This window comes from Heteronotia binoei, chromosome 4, assembly GCF_032191835.1.
Source record: "Heteronotia binoei isolate CCM8104 ecotype False Entrance Well chromosome 4, APGP_CSIRO_Hbin_v1, whole genome shotgun sequence".
Lineage (NCBI taxonomy): Eukaryota > Metazoa > Chordata > Lepidosauria > Squamata > Gekkonidae > Heteronotia > Heteronotia binoei.
In genome coordinates this window covers 21,304,063-21,323,743 of record NC_083226.1, presented here as the reverse complement: position 1 = coordinate 21,323,743, position 19,681 = coordinate 21,304,063, and the positions used below count along the sequence as shown (strand labels likewise).

The following is a 19,681-nucleotide window of genomic DNA, read 5'->3' as shown; positions in this document are numbered from 1 at the left end:
CCTAGGGTGCCAGACAGTCTAGGGCTGGCCCTGCCTTCTCCTCCCCACAACAGACATCCTGTGAGGTGGGGGGAGCTGAGAGAGCTCTTCCAGAACTGCTCTTGAGCAGAACAGCTTTGAGAGAAGCTCAGCGGGTGCATGTGGAGGAGTGGAGAACCAAACCCGGTTCTCCCAGATAGAGTCCGTGCACTTAACCGCTACACCAAACTGGCTCTCTGCATGCCTTTCCAACTTTATTTGGTTCTCAGCTTTTCATTTTTCACGCCATGCTCACTGCAGCGGATGTTGTGTCCTAAGGCCAGAATCTCTCTGAATGCGCAGCCTTTCGGGACACTGCTTTAGTAGAGGTCACCTAAGTTTACACAAAGACAGGAAATAGGACTTGGTACTGTAACATGGGTTGTTTGACCTGTCTTGGATGTTATGGGGGCCAACCAGGTTCTTTTCCCCACATCCCCAGAGCATTGTGGTGCTTTCTTCTACTTCAAGGCAAACACTGGGAAAATGTGGGGAAGAAGAGGAGTTGGTATTATACCCCACTTTTGTCTACCCCAGGAAGCCCCATGGCACAGAGTGGTAAGCTGCAGCACTGTAGTCCAAGCTCTGCTCAATATGGGAAGCTGGACACAGGTAGTCAGCTCAAGGTGGACTCAGCTTTCCTTCCTTCCGAGGCTGGTAAAATGAGTACCCAGCTTGCTGGGAGGGAGGCAAAGACTGGTAGATGACTGGGGAAGGCAATGGCAAACCACCCCATGACAAAAAATCTGCCAAGAAAACATTGTGGTGTGACGTCACCTGGTCGGTAACAACTCGATGCTTGCACAGGGGACTACCTTTACATTTTGTCTACCCTAAAGAGCCTCAAAGCAGCTTACAATCTCCTTCCCTTCCTCTCCCCACAACAGGCCCCTTGCGAGGTAGGTGGGGCTGAGAGGGGAGTTCTGAGAGAGCTGTGACTGGCCCAAGGTCACCCAGCAGGCTGCATGTGGAGGAGGAATGGGGAATCAAACCCAGTTCTCCAGCTTCGAGTCCATTGCTCTTAACCGCTACACCACAGTGGCTGGGGGCCCTGCAGCCATTATGTCCTGAGCCACAGTGGCAACAGGAAAAATACCCAAGTCTGTCCCCCTGTGGGAAACCCTTCAGGCAGGGAAAAACTCCACCCACCTTGTTGGCAGAGTCTTCTTTTGCTTCACTTGCTGTTTGGAGATCTTTTCCACAGTTCAGCCCCCCCAAAAAACAAGCAGACAGAGGACAGACTATTGGAACCATCTGCAGCGCATCTGACAAAGAGTGCTGTGTTTCTCAAAAGCTCATGCTTCAATAAAATGTGTTAGTCTTAAAGGTGCAACTGGACTCTTTAGAATGTCTTTAGAATGAGTAGAATGACTTTAGAATGAGTAGGCACATTAATGAACACGGGTTATTGAGGAAGACTCAGCATGGGTTCTGCAAGGGAAGATCTTGCCTCACTAACCTGTTACATTTCTTTGAGGGGGTGAACAAACATGTGGACAAAGGAGACCCGATAGATGTTGTTTACCTTGACTTCCAGAAAGCTTTTGATAAAGTTCCTCATCAAAGACTCCTTAGAAAGCTTGAGAGTCATGGAGTAAAAGGACAGGTCCTCTTGTGGATCAAAAACTGGCTGAGTAATAGGAAGCAGAGAGTGAGTATAAATGGGCAGTCTTTGCAGTGGAGGACGGTAAGCAGTGGGGTGCCGCAGGGCTCAGTACTGGGTCCCATGCTCTTTAACTTGTTCATAAATGATTTAGAGTTGGGAGTGAGCAGTGAAGTGGCCAAGTTTGCGGATGACACTAAATTGTTCAGGGTGGTGAGAATCAGAGAGGATTGTGAGGAACTCCAAAGGGATCTGTTGAGGCTGGGTGAGTGGGCGTCAACGCGGCAGATGCGGTTCAATGTGGCCAAGTGCAAAGTAATGCACATTGGGGCCAAGAATCCCAGCTACAAATACAAGTTGATGGGGTGTGAACTGGCAGAGACTGACCAAGAGAGAGATCTTGGGGTCGTGGTAGATAACTCACTGAAAATGTCAAGACAGTGTGCATTTGCAATAAAAAAGGCCAACGCCATGCTGGGAATTATTAGGAAGGGAATTGAAAACAAATCAGCCAGTATCATAATGCCCCTGTATAAATCGATGGTGCAGTCTCATTTGGAATACTGTGTGAAATTCTGGTCACCGCACCTCAAAAAGAATATTATATCATTGGAGAAAGTCCAGAAAAGGGCAACTAGAATGCTTAAAGGGCTGGAACACTTTCCCTATGAAGAAAGGTTGAAACGCTTGGGACTCTTTAGCTTGGAGAAACGTCGACTGCGGGGTGACATGATAGAGGTTTACAAGATAATGCATGGGATGGAGAAAGTAGAGAAAGAAGTACTTTTCTCCCTTTCTCACAATACAAGAACTCATGGGCATTCGATGAAATTGCTGAGCAGACAGGTTAAAACGGATAAAAGGAAGTACTTCTTCATCCAAAGGGTAATTAACATGTGGAATTCACTGCCACAGGAGGTGGTGGCGGCCACAAGCATAGCCACCTTCAAGAGGGGTTTAGATAAAAATATGGAGCACAGGTCCATCAGTGGCTATTAGCCACAGTGTGTGTGTATGTATAAAATTTTTTGCCACTGTGTGACACAGAGTGTTGGACTGGATGGGCCATTGGCCTGATCCAACATGGCTTCTCTTACGTTCTTATGTTCTCTTTACTATTTTGCAGCAACAGACTAACATGGCTAACTCCTCTGGATCCATGACCATAGAAAGCACCGCATTCAGCCAAAAGAAGAGGAAATCCATCAACCTAACGAAGAAATTGGCAGACATCTCCTTTTTTCTAAATGCAGCCATGCATCTGACAAAGAGAGCTGTGTTTCTCAAAAGCTTATGCTACAATAAAATTTTAGTCTCAAAAGGTTTATGTTTATGTTATATCCCGCTCACCCTCCCTGCCAAAGCAGCCTCAGTGCTACTGGACTACTATCTGCAACGAGGACTCTGATAGTGTCCCACAAACACCAGATCCCAAATTATGAACATATATGACCATATGAAGCTGCCTTATACTGAATCAGACCCTCAATCCATCAAAGTCAGTATTGTCTACTCAGACTGCCAGTGGTTCTCCAGGGTCTCAAGCTGAGGTTTTTCACGCCTACTTGCCTGAACCCTTTTTAGTAGGACATGCTGGGGATTGGACCCAGGACCTTCTGCTACCACTGAGCCACTGTCCCTCCCCAAATCGTGCGATGAATGAAAGGAGCAGAGATCTGCTGTGAGGAACTGTAAGCTGCTCGGAGAGAGCCAGTTTGGTGTAGTGGTTAAGTGTGTAAACCAATGTTTCCTCTAAGCTGAGTTACTGTAAGCTAGCTCACAGTTTTTTAGCCTCCAGTTCACACATTTTTGTCTCAGCTCAGGAAAAATGGCCCTAGAGCAAACTAATTTATGCAGTAGCTCACAACTTTAATGCCAATAGCTCACAAAGTAGAATTTTTGCTCACAAGACTCCAAAGTTTAGAGGGAACTTTGGTGCAAACTCTTATCTGGGAGAACTGGGTTTGATTCCCCACTTCTCCACTTACAGCTGCTGGAATAGCCTTGGGTTAGCATAGCCATCGCAGGAGTTGTCCTTGAAAGGACAGCGGCCGTGAGAGCTCTCTCAGCTCCACCCACCTCACAGGGTGTCTATTGTGGGGGGAGAAGATATTAGGAGATTGTAAGAAGAAGAAGAAGGTGAAGATATTGGATTTATATCCCGCCCTCCACTCCGAAGAGTCTCAGAGCGGCTCACAATCTCCTTTCCCTTCCTCCCCCACAACAGACACCCTGTGAGGTGGGTGGGGCTGGAGAGGGCTCTCACAGCAGCTGCCCTTTCAAGGACAACCTCTGCCAGAGCTATGGCTGACCCAAGGCCATGCTAGCAGGTGCAAGTGGAGGAGTGGGGAATCAAACCCGGTTCTCCCAGATAAGAGTCCACACACTTAACCACTACACCAAACTGGCTCTCCGCTCTGAGTCTCTGATTCAGAGAGAAGGGCAAGGTGTAAATCAGCAGTGGTAGGCTTCTTCTTCTGTATGTAAACACTCCCTTGCAAGAGATATCTGCAGCCACACAGGGCCAGCATCATCTGTTCAAGGGAAGCAATATGAATACACCGGCCTCCCCTGATGTTGTCCATGTTGTAGCAGCAGGGGAACCCTGGAAGCACCACCATGGCTTCAGACACAGAACTCAATATCCATCCCCAACCCCAACCCCCTTAACTTTCACTAGCAGGGGCAGTTGGAAGCAATAGGAACAAAGGCAAGACACCTCTGCATGGGGAAAGTCTATGCTGTGCTCTGGGAAAAATCAAGACAACACCTGGATGTAACAATGAAAGAAGGCCCTCAACTTTTATTTAAGGGACCTAAGCTGTGAAAAATTCAGGGAACTCCGGCTTCGGGAACACCAGGCAAGATTTCCTTCTTTGGCTACTGAGAGTAAGTGTGGTGTCATGGTTAGGAACAGTGGGCTGTAATCTGGAGAACTGGGTTTGCTTCCTTCCTCCCCATGAAGCCAGCTGGGTGACCTTGGACCAGTCACAGTTCTCTCCGAACTCTCTCAGCCCTATTGACCTCACAAGGTGCCTGTTGTGGCGAGAGGGAGGGAAGGTGATTGGAAGCCACTTTGAAACTCCTTAAGGTAGAGAAAGGTGGGGTATAAAAACTTCTTCCCGCACAGGCAGGGGAGAGGTTTTCCTCAGATTTGTACTTCATGTTCACAATCCCTGCCTCGCATTTTCTTTGTGGGTAAGGTTTTACCACCCCTGGGCCAGTCATACACTCACAGGGTTGCTGTGAGAATACAATAAAGAAGAGAAAGATGTCAGTGATTGGGCCCCCTTTTGAGGAACAGCAAACTAAGTAAACAACAATATACAGCTTTTTCCAGGAAGGCATGCAGTGCCTACACATGAGCCTCACACTTCCTTTAAACAGTGCTAGCATTTTTACCAGGCTCCGTAGATTGCACTTCCCCCTTCCATTATTTTTTTAAGTATACCCCAAAACACACACTGTGGGGGAGACTGAACCTCTGAATGGTTGTGTTCCTCTTTCCCTCAAGTCTTTGCAGCCATTTTCACCAGAGGAACTGATCTCTGTTTTGTGGGGGTCAACCGTAGTGGCAGAAGATCTCCAGCCCCCACTGAGGTTTGGCAGAGCAAGGAAATGAAGGAAACAATCTTCTGGCATCGCAAGTTAGCTTAGTCCCTTGTCTTCTCCCCCACCCCACCCCCCCCACCCCCCACCCCGCCCTCAAAACCGGCACTGCCCCAGGGGTTAAGAAAGTGGCCAAGGCTGAATTCACAAATGGGCCAGGAGCTGTGTGCATTCTTGCATAGCAACCTTCCAAGAGCTCCCTCCTGTGTTTGTGAGCGCATACGACCTCAGCTTTTTCTGTTCCCGGTTATGCTGATGCAGCATCCCGCAAACACATCCCAGCCTGCAACGGGGATGCCCTTCCACAGTTCCTTTAAGGGAGCCAGAAGGGAGAGGCGAACAAGGTGAGTTTCTAATGAACTCTGAAGGAAACACAATAAAGGACCCTAGAAGATTGAGCAGCTAAACAAAAGAATAAGATGCATCTTTTTTCTTTACAAAGATTAGATAATAAAAATATAGATAAAACCATAAGATAGCGGGTACCACATTACATCAGCATGGCATACAGCAACACGTACACTATGTGGATGTAATGTAACATACAGGTGTATCTTATTCTTCTGTTTAGTTGTTCAACCTTCTAGGTTCTTGACTTGCTTCTTAGGTTGAGTTTTTCCCCCCTTTTGCTGCTTCCTAGAAACACAATGAAGCCAAGCTTTGTACCCCTCCCATCAACCAGGGTCCTGTTTTTTTACCTCACATTTCTAGCACTAGGCCTTAATGCTAGAAATGTGAGGTAAAAAAACTTTCATTCCCTTGTTTTTTACCTCACGTTTCTAGCATTAAGGCCTACCAGCTGAAAACCAAAAAAGCACGTTCTCCACAAAGTATGTGTCATCTGAGAAGAATGTATGAGTCTTGCTAGATCAGACCAGTGGTTTACCTCATCCAGCATCCTGTCTTACACTGTGCCTAAGCAGTTAGTCTGGAGGACAATGAACAGCGTAGGCCAAGGCCTTCCCCCAATGTTGCCTCCTAGCACTGGTACTCAAAGGCTCATCACCTTTGATCATGGAGACCCCCATGGCTGGAAACCACCACTGAACCTCCCTGGATTTTCTAACCCCCTTTTAAAGTTGTCTGTGCCTGTCACCATCACTACATCCTCTGGCAGTGAATTCCATGTTTTAATCGCTTCTTTGCAGAATTACATCCTGAATCTATTGCTCATCAACTTCACTGGGTGCCCTTGATCTCTGCTATTCAGGGAAAGGGAGAAAAAAGTTCTCCATCCACTCTGTCACAACTATAATAAAAGCCATAGAGTGATTTTGGCAATTTCTACCAGTTCCCCGTACCTACTACAGACCACTCACCCACATGATTCCTCAGGATCCCCTAGCTTCCAGGTACGCTATTATATCATGATGAACAGGATACATTGGGAATGGGAAGGCAGGAAAGTCCAAATACACCACTCAAATGGAACCTGAATCTAACCCACTGTATGCAGACCTGCCAAAAATCCCTGGTTAGCAAGAGCTGATGTTATTCTAGCTCTAGCCCCCTACACTCAGATCCCTAAATTTGCTGGGGTTGAGACAGGGATGAAAGACAGAAGAACAAGTAGTCTCATGCGAAGACATAGCTATCCTTTCAAACACTGCATAAGGTTCCCCACAGCCCCGCAGAAACTGCTAGTGCCTCATGGATTATGGAAAGAACTGGGGGATTCTTGCACCCAAAGGGTGATTAACACATGGGATTCACTGCCACAGGATGTGGCGGTGGCTACATGCATCGATGGCTTCAAGAGAGAATTGGATAAACCAAGGGAGCAGAGGTCCACGAGTGGCTATTAGCCACAAGGAATAGATGGAACACTCTTTCTGGGGCAGTGATGCTTTGTATTCTCATGCTTGGGGGGGCAGCAGTGGGAGTGATGTCTTGGCCCACTGGTGGATCTCCTGATGGCACCTAGGTTTTTTGGCCACTGTGTGATAGTGTTGGACTGGATGAGCCATTGGTCTGATCCAACATGGCTCCTCTTATGTAGCAAAGGATCAGGACTTTTTTTTTTTTTCATTTGGCAGAAAGAGGAGGAGGAGCTTGGATTTATACCCCACCCTTTACTCAGAGTAGCTTACCAATCACTTTCCCTTCCTCTCCACACAATGTCTGTGAGGTAGGTGGGGCTGAGAGAACTACTCTGGAGAGAACAGCTCTGTGAGAACTGTGGCTGACCCAGGATCACCCAGCTGCATGTGGAGAAGTGGGGAATTAAATCTGGTTCTCCCAGATTAAAGTCTGCACACTTAACCCCTAATTGGCTCTTTTGCTGTGTAGCCATACCGAAAATTCATGTTTCCTTTTAAAGCCATTGAAAGGCAAGTTATGGCAGAAAGAAGGACCACCATACATCAAGGAAGGTTGTGCCTTCACATATGCCCAGCACAGTGGCTCATGGTAGGTAGGAGGGCAAAGATACCCTGCATACACACCATCTCCTTCCTTTCTGTCTGTGGGTATTGGGACATGGGACTCACAGTCTCTTAGAACAGACATCGGCACCTAACGTGCCAAAATCCAGACAGCTCCCCCAAAAGGTGGCAGAGGTCAAAGGGTTCTGCTGGAACAGAAAAAGGGTGAGTTTGAGTCTACAGTGGTATAGCTAAAATTACACTCCTGCCTTTCCACCAGCATAAATTTACAGGCAGGGGTGGGCACTGCTCTGGATTGGCATGGTGCCCTTGCCGGGTCTATGTCAGCTCTGTATACCATCTGAGTGCCCAGGGGTCATTTCGTAGAAAAAGAGGTACTGGAGCTCATTAGCACAATGCATTTGCATATGCCACACACCCCTGACATCACCGGAAGGTGTACTAAATTATATCAGCTCAGCATCTACCTTGCAATGCTTCTTGAACTATAATTGTCATAATAAAATCTTACTCCCATCATCCTTTTTAAATTACGTTATCCTAGGTGGTCACAGTGGCACAATGAAGGCTTCCATCTGTCTGCTTTATAGGTTTTGATTATTTCCCCTTTTTGTGGGGAGAAAATATTTAAATCTTAGAGTTCAGCAAAATTCTCACCGGGGGCTTGAACAATGGAGTCCAGAAGCAAGTATGGGGGGTGGGGTTTAAAAAAGAAAGAGCACAATAAAATTTAGAGGTTTCAGCGCTCCACTCCTGTGGGCTCCTGCTCAAAATGACGCCTGCTTCTGCCTCATCACCATCACGTGATGGTATTCTCAGCCCCTATGCACCCTGAATTGCTTTTCTCATATGCATTTGCAAGCTAGAGAGAACATAATGGTAGTAAAAAAAAAATAAGTCCCCTGTGCAAGCATGTTGCTTCCGACTCTGGGGTGACATTGCTTTCACGTTTTCACAGTAGACTTTTTAACAGGGTGGTTTGCCATTGCCTTCCCCAGTCATCTACGTTTTCCCTACTCCAAAAGAACTACTCTGGAGAGAACAGCTCTATGAGAACTGTGGCTGACCCAGGATCACCCAGCTGCATGTGGTTCTCCCACATCATGTGGTGTGGCCTAGCATTCCTTCCCCAGTCACCTACTCATTTTACCGACCTTGGAAGGTTGAGTCAACCTGGAGCTGGATATCTGAAACCAGCTTCTGCTGGGATCGAACTCGGGCCATGAGCAGAGGGCTCCGACTGCAGTACTGCAGCTTTACCACACTGCGCCACAGGGCTGCTCAAGCACCTTGAATTGATCTTTCTAAATGGAAAAAAGCTCTCGGTTGGCTTCTTCTGTCCATGGGAGTCTTGGAAAGTGACCATCTGAGAGCAGACTACACTCCAGCGGTGGTGTAGTCAGTCAACTGCAAGTGGCGAGGTGGGGGCTTTACAGTTGCCACCCTCTTTAGATTGTCATGTATATTAAGTTCAAAGGCACAGCTTGTTTTAGGAGAATCGCTGCTGAGTGGATATTGCCTTCTACAATGGGGCACCCACCTTACGTGACAGGCTGCCGGAGGAGGTCAAGGTGGTAGTCTCCACTCTCCTGGTTTTCCACAAACTACGCAAAACCAAATTATTCAAGAGTGCTTCTCTGTACAGGCCACAGAGTACAAAATTATCCACAAAGTTATCTGGATAAATGATTAGGGACTGAGCTATACTACTAGGTATAGCTTACCATAAAATAGGACCCTATTATGTAAGGGAGAGCCAGTCTGGGGTAGTGGTTAAGTGCACAGACTCTAATCTGGGAGCACCAGGGCTTGATTCCCCACTCCTCCACTTGCAGCTGCTGGAATGGTCTTGGGTCAGTTACAGTTCTCAGAGCTCTCCCAGCCCCACCTACCACAGGGTGTGTTCTTGGAAGAAAAAAGCAGCGAGACTGTAAGCCACTCTGAGGCTCCGAGTGACAGGCAAGGCATAAATCCAATCACCTCTTCTATGTAATTTTTGCACTGCTTACTGTGTTTTGTTAGTACTTATGCTTTGTTCCACTTCCATCTTCAGATTTCAGCTTGGTTCTACAACCCTAATCCTATTGCATCATTTATTGAATGTCCCATCCTGCTGATTGCACTGACTCATCGCTGTGTAATCTGCCTTATGGGCCAGGAAGACCATAAATAACATAAATTCCTGCCCCAGAATGAGTGCCAGTATTTTATATAAGGCAGTACCCACCAGGAGTGGAATTCTAGCAGGAGCTCCTTTGCATATTAGGCCACAGCCCCTGAAGTAGTCAGTCCTCTCGAGAGTTTACAAAAAAGAGCCTTGTAAGCTCTGGCAGGATTGGCTACATCATGGGGTGTGGCCTAGCATGCAAAAGAGCTCCTGCTAGAATTCCACCCCTGGTACCCACTATCCCCAGCCTGTTAACATGCCATTTTACTGGAAAAACAGAAGATGAATTTTCTAGGTACTTCGATCAATAGTTATTTCTTAGGTAGCAGCATTTATAGCAACCCCGTCCAAAGCTTCATTACCCAAGCCAGGATAGGAAATCTCCATCACCATGTAGTTGGTTATTGGACATAAGTTTTATTTTGCTCACAATCAGAATCCAGAGAATTCAGGTGGTGGGGGGGGAAAAAAAAGAAAGATGAGGGAAAAAACAAACAAATAGAAAGTCGCGCTGTACCAGTAAGGTAAGTAAAGGCAGGAAACTAGACACATGGGAGCTAAGCATGAGACGGAAGGACAGGAGCTGACCTGGACCCAACCCAACGTAGGCCAACGAAGCCCAAATCCGCTGTTAGCCAATCCTGGCTGTGCAAAAGCATCCCTGCACCCCCCTCATTTTACGGAGAAGGGTCCACGCCAGCCCCTGCCTGCCTTTGACACATTAAATCCAAACTATAACAGAACAACACTAGGTTGAAGCGCTCAAGTGCAGCCAACCGGGCAAGTTTGCTTAAAGTCTGTCGAGCAGCTTCGGTGATGCAGACAAGAACGTGGGCCTAAACGCCAGGCCCGGAAGGTTCTTTTGCTCTTCTCCAGCTATGGCAGAAGCACCTCTGCAAGAAGCAGCGCACACGTTAAACAGACAGCGTCACGCTTTTTACAGCGACCCTCTCGCTCGCAACGATGGTCTCCGTCCCGCTTCCTTTCTGCTCTGCCCATCTGCCGGGAGAATCACCCTTTCCCCGCTCCAACACTCAAGACAGACGAGCCAGACTCGTTTTTTTTTTAAGGTGACACACAGGAGTGTTTGTTAGTGGACGTCCATGAGGTGGGTTGTTATACATGCCGGAGGAAGAGTTAACAGCTGCATTCCTCACCAAAAAAAGACATAAATCCACACACGCGCGCGTGAGAAAGCGGCTGAAGTCCTTGTGCATAGAGAAAAAACCAGTCCCTTGCTTGTAGGCGCAGAAGGGCCCAGGCAGGTGTGTTATTTATTTATTAATTCCTCTTTTTTTTTTTTTTTTTGCCCATGCATAAAGAGATGGAAGAGGTAGATGAAGGGGAGGGGGAGAAGAGGCTACATACACAGCTATGAGAACAAAGAAGAAGAAAACAGAACAAGGGAGATTCTCTTTGGCGAAAAGAGAGACAGCAGCGGCAGTAGAACGGACCAAAAAAAAAAAAAATCTCGTCCAAGAGAGACCGAGAAGGACCTGTTATACTTTACTGTGCTTCCTCGCAATCCAAACCCGGTTTCCCGACGGTCGTCGAAGGCCTGGCAGCACAGCTCCACTGAGATTTTTTTGTCCAAAGGCGTTGACAGCTTCGTTCCTGCTCTTCTCCATCCTCCTCCGCCTCCCCCAAGGTGGAGAAAGAGATGGCGAAATGCAGGGCGATGGCCTGGGCGAGTGAAATGCACGCGCGTGACAGCGAGCATGCAAAAAATAAATCAGCACCTGTGCAGCATGCGAGGAGAGGCTGGTCCAAGAACACCTCCTTTTAGAGATCCGGTGAGCAGTGTTCCCTTTAAGCTGAGTTAGTGTGAGCTCACAATTTTTTAGCCTCCAGCTCACATATTTTTGTCTCAGCTCAAGAAAAATGGCCCTAGAGCAAACTAATTTATGCAGTTGCTCACAATTTTAATGCCAGTAGCTCACAACTTTAATGTCAGTGGCTCACAAAGTAGAATTTTTGCTCACAAGACTCCACACCTTAGAGGGAACATTGCCGGTGAGGCACCTAGGGGGCCAGATTAAACCTGTTTCGAAGGGAGGTTTGCCCATCTCTTTCCCCAGAAGACGACCCCCTCCTCCATTTTCTCCAACAGGATTCTCTACCTCACTGCCTGTGTAGAATTTTATCTTTGGCATGGTTCTTACTCAGCAATTACCAATGCACTGAATGGCCCTCTCAAACCAGGCTTCGTAATTGTCTGCTAAGATGGCCCCTCTTCTAGATTGGCTTTTCTCGGAGCACTGAGTAACGCGCCTTCTCTGCAACACGGTGGACAACCAAGCAGGTACTCACACAACCAGGGGTAGAATTCTAGCAGCAGCTCTTTTGCCTATTAGGCCACACACCCCTGATGTAGCCAACCCTTCAAGAGCTTACAAGGCTCTTTTTTTGTAAGCTCTTGGAGGATTGGCTACACCAGGAGGGTGTGGTCTAATATGCAAAGGAGCTCCTGCTAGAATTCCACCCCTGCACACAACCATGTCCATCACCAACAGTACCTTCGAAGCGATGACCTGTGCGGGGAACTGCTAACCCCCTAAAACAGGACACAGGCATGTATGTGGGCCCGGGAATTCTGCCTCTAACTTGAGACCTATATATATTTTAGGAGTTTAGAAGTCTAATCCTGCTGCAGAAGCCTTCCAAAAGCAAAGCTTATGAATGTTCCTGCTTTTTTTTCCTCTTTGCCTGCAGAGGAGCTGCTCAGCTTCAGCTGAGCCCTTCCGCTCGCTCTCCAGTGACATACGTAGAGAGTCATGCTGATGGACTGGCAGCTCCACTTACCAGAGGAGGCAAACGCAAGGAACACACAGCCAGAGAGGTACATAACTTTATTCCACCTACAAGCTTGGTTCAGTTACCCCCAACCATGGATGCCAGGGCACACTGAAAAAAACAGCAGCTGTGGGAAAGCCCCCTCTGCCCTTCCAAGGACAGAGGGATAAAAAGAGCCTGTCTGGCCAGCCCCATACTGCAATACAGCTTGCACGGTTACTTTTTTTGCCATGTGGGGTGAGGCAGGGGGCACCAGTGGGCAGCAGCCAATCACCGCCGCTCCATGCATTAAGGGACAACCCTCAACTTGCCAGCTCCAGGATGGGAAATACCTGGAGAATTTGGGGGGGGGGGGGAGTCTGAGGAAGGCAGGGTTTGAGGAGAGGGACTTCAGAGGGGCGTAATGCCCTAGAGTCTACCTTCCAAAGCAGCCATTTTCTCCAGGTGATCTGTTGCCTGGAGATCAGTTGGGAGTCCCAGGAGATCCCCAGCCACCACCTGGAGCTTGGCAACCCTACCTTCACTTGAAGGTGGGGGGGCGGCCCCAGCTAGCGGAGCAGACCCACAGGCCATCTGGGGCTAGCCCAGTGGCATTAACATACTCCTACATTGCCCTGGCATCAAATATCTTCTCTGCTCTGGTCCTGATAAGAGTAAGAGAGGATTCTCACTAAACCAGATCTTGCATTGTCAACCAGAAACTGGAAGATGATACAACAAGAAATCTCCAAAATTTTGGGCTACGACTTCAAGAAAACTGCAGAGACTTTTTTGCTTGGATTACAATTAGAAAAATTTCCAAAGGAAGACAGGACTTTAATCTGGTACTTGCTCTCAGCTGCTGGGACATTGTATGCGCAGCTGTGGAAACAAGAAAAAATACCAGAGAAATGGGACTGGATTATGAAAGTGTTATCGTGGAGTGAGATGGACAAACTAACTAGAACTCTAAGAGACTATGATTTAGATATATTCAAAAAGGAGTGGAAGAAATTTAAAGGATATATGGAGAAAGAGTGGAACGTAAAAAGACATTGGACAATCTTTTAGTATTGAGAAAAATATATATATTGAACTTTGATCGGTTAGTAGTACCTTTAGTATTGAACTGAAATCTATAACTTCGGGGAAGTCAACATTGGAGGGAGGGGGGAGTAAAATATCATGGGGTAGTATAATTCGGTCACAAAATTAGGATCTTCTCCACCATGGGGAGAATCGCCAGGCCTCTTCTTTCATCCTCAGTTCCTACCTTGTTCTTGTGAGCAACAGCAGCAAGGTCAAGCTCAGACTGAACAAAACGCCCTGAAGCACCACGACAGGAAGAAGCGGAGAGCAGAAACTTGCATGCCTGTATGGAAACTGAAACCTGCGTGCCATCAGCAACGTGTTACCAGCCTGCCCACTCACCCCCTAGCCCTATCTACCGGGCCCCATTGCCGCTTCCCAAAAATAAACAGAAGTTGGTCTTCTTGTGGGGGCTGCGACAGCTATGAAGAGGTTCAACTGAAATCCAGGAAGAGTGCAATTGGTGTCTCTACATAAGGCAAGCAAAAGTAACAGGGTACCGATGATAAAAAGCCGGAATGACGGGGAGAAAGGAAGAGGAAGGGGAAAGGGGGCTAGGGGAGGAGGCTGCAGATGGGAGGGAAGGGGGAACCACGTTATCAGGTAAAAAAGTAAACTGGGGGCAGAAGATGGAAAAGAAAGGAGAGAACAAGAGGGTACATTACACCGAGCGTCCCCACACTTCAGGCAGTTGAACATCCAGGAAAGGAAGGCTCTTCCCTCCCTTCCCCTGCCAGACTCCTGCCTTTCCTTCAGCAGAGAAAACACGCCCCATTGCCCTAAAGGGAAACATTACACTTCCCAGATTTCCTGATCTTGGCTACCACCCAGAGTAGAAAGGCAGCAGATATTGGTTCCCCTGCACCCATGACGGGCAGGGCAGATGGCTCCCGCTATCCAATGTTTGCGGCTCAGTGGCCTGGTTCCCCGTAGTACTTACGTGCAATTGCAATCACCACAATAGCACAGATCACTCCCAGCATGATCATCATCTAGAGAGAAGAGTCGCCAAAATTAGACACAACCATTCACTGACAATGCATCTCTCTATGCTTAGGGGTCATTCATCCTTAACTCCAAAGCACCCACCCACAAACTTACACCATGGGCAGACGGATGCCTGCTGAAGTCTCGCAAGAGGAGACTCTCCCATAAGATGATGATGATATTGGATTTATATCCCACCCTATACTCTAAATCTCAGAGCAGTCACAATCACCTCTACCATCCCCACCACCACAACAGACACCCTGTGAGGTAGGTGGAGCTGAGAGAGCTCTTACAGCAGCTGCCCTTTCAAGGACAACACCTATGAGAGCTATGGCTGCCCCAAGGCCATTCCAGCAGGTGCAAGTGGAGGAGTGGGGAATCAAAGCCGGTTCTCCCAGATAAGAGTCCGCGCACTTAACCACTACGCCAAACTGGCTCTCAACACATCACCTTATCCCAAATTAGATCACTGGTCTATCCCATTCTTCACTGTTGCCCAACAGCAGGTCTCCAAGACATCCTATTTCTCAGCCTTGTCCAACTCAGGCAAGGCGCCAGAATGCCAGAGCCATCTCAGAATTTTTGCTAGACCCTGCTTCTTGAATGCTCACCTTACAGTTCTTCCACCAGTACTTCCTCTTGAGAGCTGCTGCGCTACTTTCAAAGACTTGGGCCCCAGCTTGGAGGGCATCCGCTCGCTCGTCGAGTTCCGATAGCTTCTGATCTCGCTCCAAGACTTTGTCCACATTCACACGCATGATATCCACCACCTGGAGAATGAAAAAGGACTGTTCTCTCTCTCCCCCCTAGGAAGGATCAAGGCACACATCCACTGCAGAGCAGCCGAATACATCCTCACGTGAGGTTGTTTTATATCAAGTCAGACAGTTGGTCCATCAAGGTCAGTACTGTCTACTCAAACTGGCAGCCGTTCTCCAGGGTCTCAGGCAAAGGTCTTTCCCATCACCCACTGCCTGTTCTTTAACTGGAGATGGCAAGGATTGAACCTGGGACCTCCTGCATGCCAAGCAGATGCACCACCGCTGAGCCACGGCTCCTCCCCTCCCCTCTACCCACTTACTTCTTCTACTTGGGCTTGGGTCTGTTGCAGACGGCGATTGCTGGTCAAGTTTGGAGGCTGCCCTGGGGCGCCTCCTGCCCCTTCGCCACCTTCTCCTGCCGCAGGGGCAGGTTGCTGAGCTGGATCAGACCTGGGGAGACAAAAAGAAAAAAGAAAGGTCGCGGCTGTCAATCCTCAATATTTGCAGACTGAAATAAGCAGCCAAACCACTACAAGAAGAGGCGGACCCATATGTTACACAGCAGGCAACATGAGGCAGGCCAAGGATCTCAGAACCAGAAGAGGTATAGAAGGCCACCAAGATGACCAAGGAGTAATTCCTCCAAGGAGGAAAAGACAACCAAAGGGCAGTATGATAGGAACTTTACTAGAAGACTGCACACATTGGGTTTTCCTTGACCTGGAGGCCCTGGCTAACCTGATGCCATCATAAGCTAAACAGAGTTGGCCCTTGTTCTTGGATGAGAGACCACCGAGGAATTCAAAGGTTGCTGCATAGAGGGCAAACCACCTATGAACATCTCTTGCCCTGAAAATCCTATCGAGCAAGTCAGCTGTAACTTGACAGTGCTTCCACTAACAAGTGGAGAATTCAGGGATGGTGGCTCAGTGGTAGAGCATCTGCTTGATAAGCAGAAGGCCCCAGGTTCAATCCCCGGCATCTCCAACTAAAAAGGGTCCAGGCAAATAAGTGTGAAAAACCTCAGCTTGAGACCTTGGAGAGCCGCTGCCAGTCTGAGCACACAATACTGACTTCGATGGACCCAGGGTCTGATTCAGGAGAAGGCAGCTTCATATGTTCATATGAATTCAGGGCCACGCAATGAAACAGAGTGATAGCAGATCCAATATGCATTCCTTCAGACCATGCATCATTAACTCATGAAATACAGGGATACAAGAAAAGACTAAGGGCAGTGGCAACCATAAGTCTGAACAGAATGTCCCTTCTCGAAGGAATAAACTCTTTTTGGCCACCAGATGTTGAAGATCTGTCATCTTTGACTGTTTCCTGGCCGGCCGGCCTCAGCAACAGGATGCAGGGCCTGATATCCCATTGGTCCAAGTCAGCTGGGGCTTTTCAAACCCAAGAAGAAAGGCAGCGGAGACCACAAGAGTACAAAAGCCAGCCAAGCGTGGTTATCGAGAGGAACCAAAAGAAACCAAGGGGAAGCAAAGTGAGAATGTTGTGACCATCTCACAAAGAACTTTGTCAGGTGCAGGTTTCTCCTTAACATGGGGAACACAGGTAGAGTAAGACAGTTGCACCCAGAGACATCATAGAAGCATAGGCCAGGAAGCCACCATCCTTCAAACTGCATACGAGCTATGAATTTGGGAGGGGGGCAACAAGCCTGCCACTCTCAGACTCCCCAATCCCTTCTGCATTGTGGAAACAACAGCCGGCCCAGCAAACGGGTCCATGGTGAAAATCACCAAGTGGATGTACAGGAAGCAGTCCGATCCTTGAAAATGCACCCTGTCTGTCTTTCCGGAATTGTTAGCCACAGGCTTGTTGGGTCGGAGTTATCGTTGCTGCAAACAAGGTCAGAGAGAGAGAGAGAGAGAGAAGAGGATCCCTCCTTTTTAGCATCATCCCAGGAAGCCGGGCAAGAGCTCAGGGCTGCTCAGGTTTAGACAGCCACACAAAGGAATTGCTGTGTCACACAAGAAGGGAATCGGTAGCACCAGCAGAGAGCAGGCAGCAAAATCCATTGGCTTTCCTGCTTCCCTATTCCTACCCGCAAGAAGTCCAAAAAGGCAGCAGCAAAGTGCTAGTTCTGAGAACAGAGCCGTATTGCTAGCTGGGCGACAAAGAGGGGAAAGGGGGGGGGGGGTCCCACCAATATGGGCCATCTGGTGCAAGATTCTGCAAGATGAGTGGGGTGTAGGGCTCTCAGGTTCCCCCTGCTGGTGGGGAGATAGGGTTGCTAGATCCAAGTTGGGTAAGTCTTAGAGATGGAGCCCAAGGACCCACAACAGAGCGCAATTCCAGACAGATTCAACCCCTCCAAGGCATCCATTTTATCCAAGGATACTGATCTCTGTAGCCTGAAGATGAGCTGTGATTCCAAGGGAGTCCCAGGTCCCGCCTGGAGGCTGGCATCTCTAGCCAGGGAAGCAACGGCTGTATCCGGGTTCAGCCCACTGATCTCTTTAAAGCAAAGGGAAGCAAGTCCCCTTGGACTCCCCTAATCAAAGCAGTGCCCAAACGCCCATTCCCCTCTTCCTCTAGGGGCACTGGTCATGCACCACCCTTCCAGTAGGGGTCGACCTTCCCGGCCCCATCACCTTCACTCACACACACACACACACACACACACACGTTGCCACCAATGTTCCCTCTAAACTGTGGAGTCTTGTGAGCAGAAATTCTACTTTGTGAGCTACTACTAGCATTAAAGCTGTGAGCTAGTAGCATTAAAGTTGCGAGCTGCGGCATAAATGAGTTTGCTCTGGGGTCATCCTTCCCGGACTTAAGACAAAAACGTGTGTGCCAGAGGCTAAAAAACTGTGAGCTAGCTCACACTAACTCAGCTTAAAGGGAACACTGGCTGCCACCACCCCTGCAAGGTAGGCTTTCTCCGGGGCAGCGCCTGCCTGCTCTGCACTCCGCGGGAACTCACACCATCCTCCCAGCTGATCTCCTGTGACACCCCCCACCATGCTCGGCCAGAGCTTCCCCCTACCCGCTCCCTCAGGGCCATCCGCACAGAAAGCATGTTTGCCCGTCAGGTGTGAACCCAATCCTGCCCGCCCCCCTTCTCAACTCCGTCCCATTTGTGTTTTTTTTAGCAACCCCCCCCCCTATCTCTACGGGCAGGGCCAGCCCTAGGCACCCTAGGCAAAGCTAACTTCTGGCGTCTCTCCCTCCCCACCCCGCACTAATAACATCACCAAGTCACACGGGAGGCACCCAATTCAGAACCCCCCCAAGACCAGCGCCCTAGGCAATCGCCTAGTTTGCCTAATGGCAGGGCAGCCCAAAGCTTGCAAAGTCCGGGAGAAAAGTGCATCCCAGCCCGAAGGGGAGAAAGCCCGGCCGGGGGTTGGGTGGGTGGCGACGAGGGGCTCGGCCAAGGCGACGCGTGACCCGTCCCCATCCGGACCGGACAGGGGAGGAGGATGGCGGGGAGGGAGGGAGGGAGGGAAGGGGGGGCGGTGGTGCAATGCGCCACTCGGCTGGTGCCGCAACGGTGGCCGAGCAAAGCGGCGGCGATGCCTCCACGGGTTGCTTTGAAACTCACATGGCCGGTCTTCCCTCGCAGGCACCTCCTGGGCGGCAGAGCAGGGGCTGGAGCGGGCCGGGGGGCTCCGGGAGTCCGCGCCAAAGCAAAGAGCCTCCCCCGCGGGCGACGGAAACTGCTGCAGCAGGAGCCCAGCCGCCACCCCCCTCCCTTTTATAAGAGGGGAGGGGAGCGGGAGGCCACGCCCCTGGGGAGGAGAGCCAATCGGAGCAGGGCGCCTCCTCGCCGCGCCCCCCGAGCCTTGCCGGCAAAAGGCGGGGGGCCAATGAGCGTCCGTCCCCTGCCCCGAACGGCTTTCATCTTGGGACAGGGGGCGAGAGTTTTCTCCAATCCCGGGCCGCGGCGGACGGGGTAGCTCCGCCTTCTTTCTCTTGCAACAGACCTTCCAAGGGAGATTCCAGTCCGGAGTGAAAGTGCTGAATCGGGATGCCTCCTCAGTTGGACGCGGTACTGGAGTCCTGTGCACACGTTATTGGGAACACGCGTGCTCCTTCTGTTTGCACACAGCTTTCAGGCTCACAGTTTTCTTGTTTTCCAAGAACCAGCTGGCTACTTTGAATTCTGAAAGAAGGATACACCAAAAGTTAACGATTTAGAAATGATAATGAATGCTTCAGGATAAACTGACTTGCTTCAGGATAAACTGACTACTACTATTACTTTGCTAGACACTGTTAAGGCGGGAGACTGGTTTTTGCAAAAGTGGTTTAGCTTCCTTGA

General features: G+C 49.2%; 1 protein-coding gene across 1 annotated transcript; it reads right to left on the bottom strand.

Annotated features, from left to right (window-relative positions):
- Positions 1–14,151: 14,151 nt before the first annotated feature.
- Positions 14,152–19,003, bottom strand: LOC132569917 (vesicle-associated membrane protein 1-like). Its single transcript, XM_060236351.1, has 5 exons — positions 18,962–19,003; positions 15,714–15,843; positions 15,244–15,402; positions 14,583–14,634; positions 14,152–14,258 (listed from the first exon to the last, which is right to left on the bottom strand). Coding segments are annotated over exons 1-5 (360 nt in total). The 5' UTR covers positions 18,964–19,003; the 3' UTR covers positions 14,152–14,241.
- Positions 19,004–19,681: the final 678 nt, after the last annotated feature.

What these genes read in the sequence shown, in the direction of transcription:
- LOC132569917 (XM_060236351.1), bottom strand. An exon ending in CCCAAGCCCAAGTAGAAGAA is followed by an intron (nt 15,403 to 15,713) that starts GTAAGTGGGTAG and finishes TTCATTCTCCAG; the next exon opens with GTGGTGGATATCATGCGTGT. An exon ending in ACTGGTGGAAGAACTGTAAG is followed by an intron (nt 14,635 to 15,243) that starts GTGAGCATTCAA and finishes TCTTCTCTCTAG; the next exon opens with ATGATGATCATGCTGGGAGT.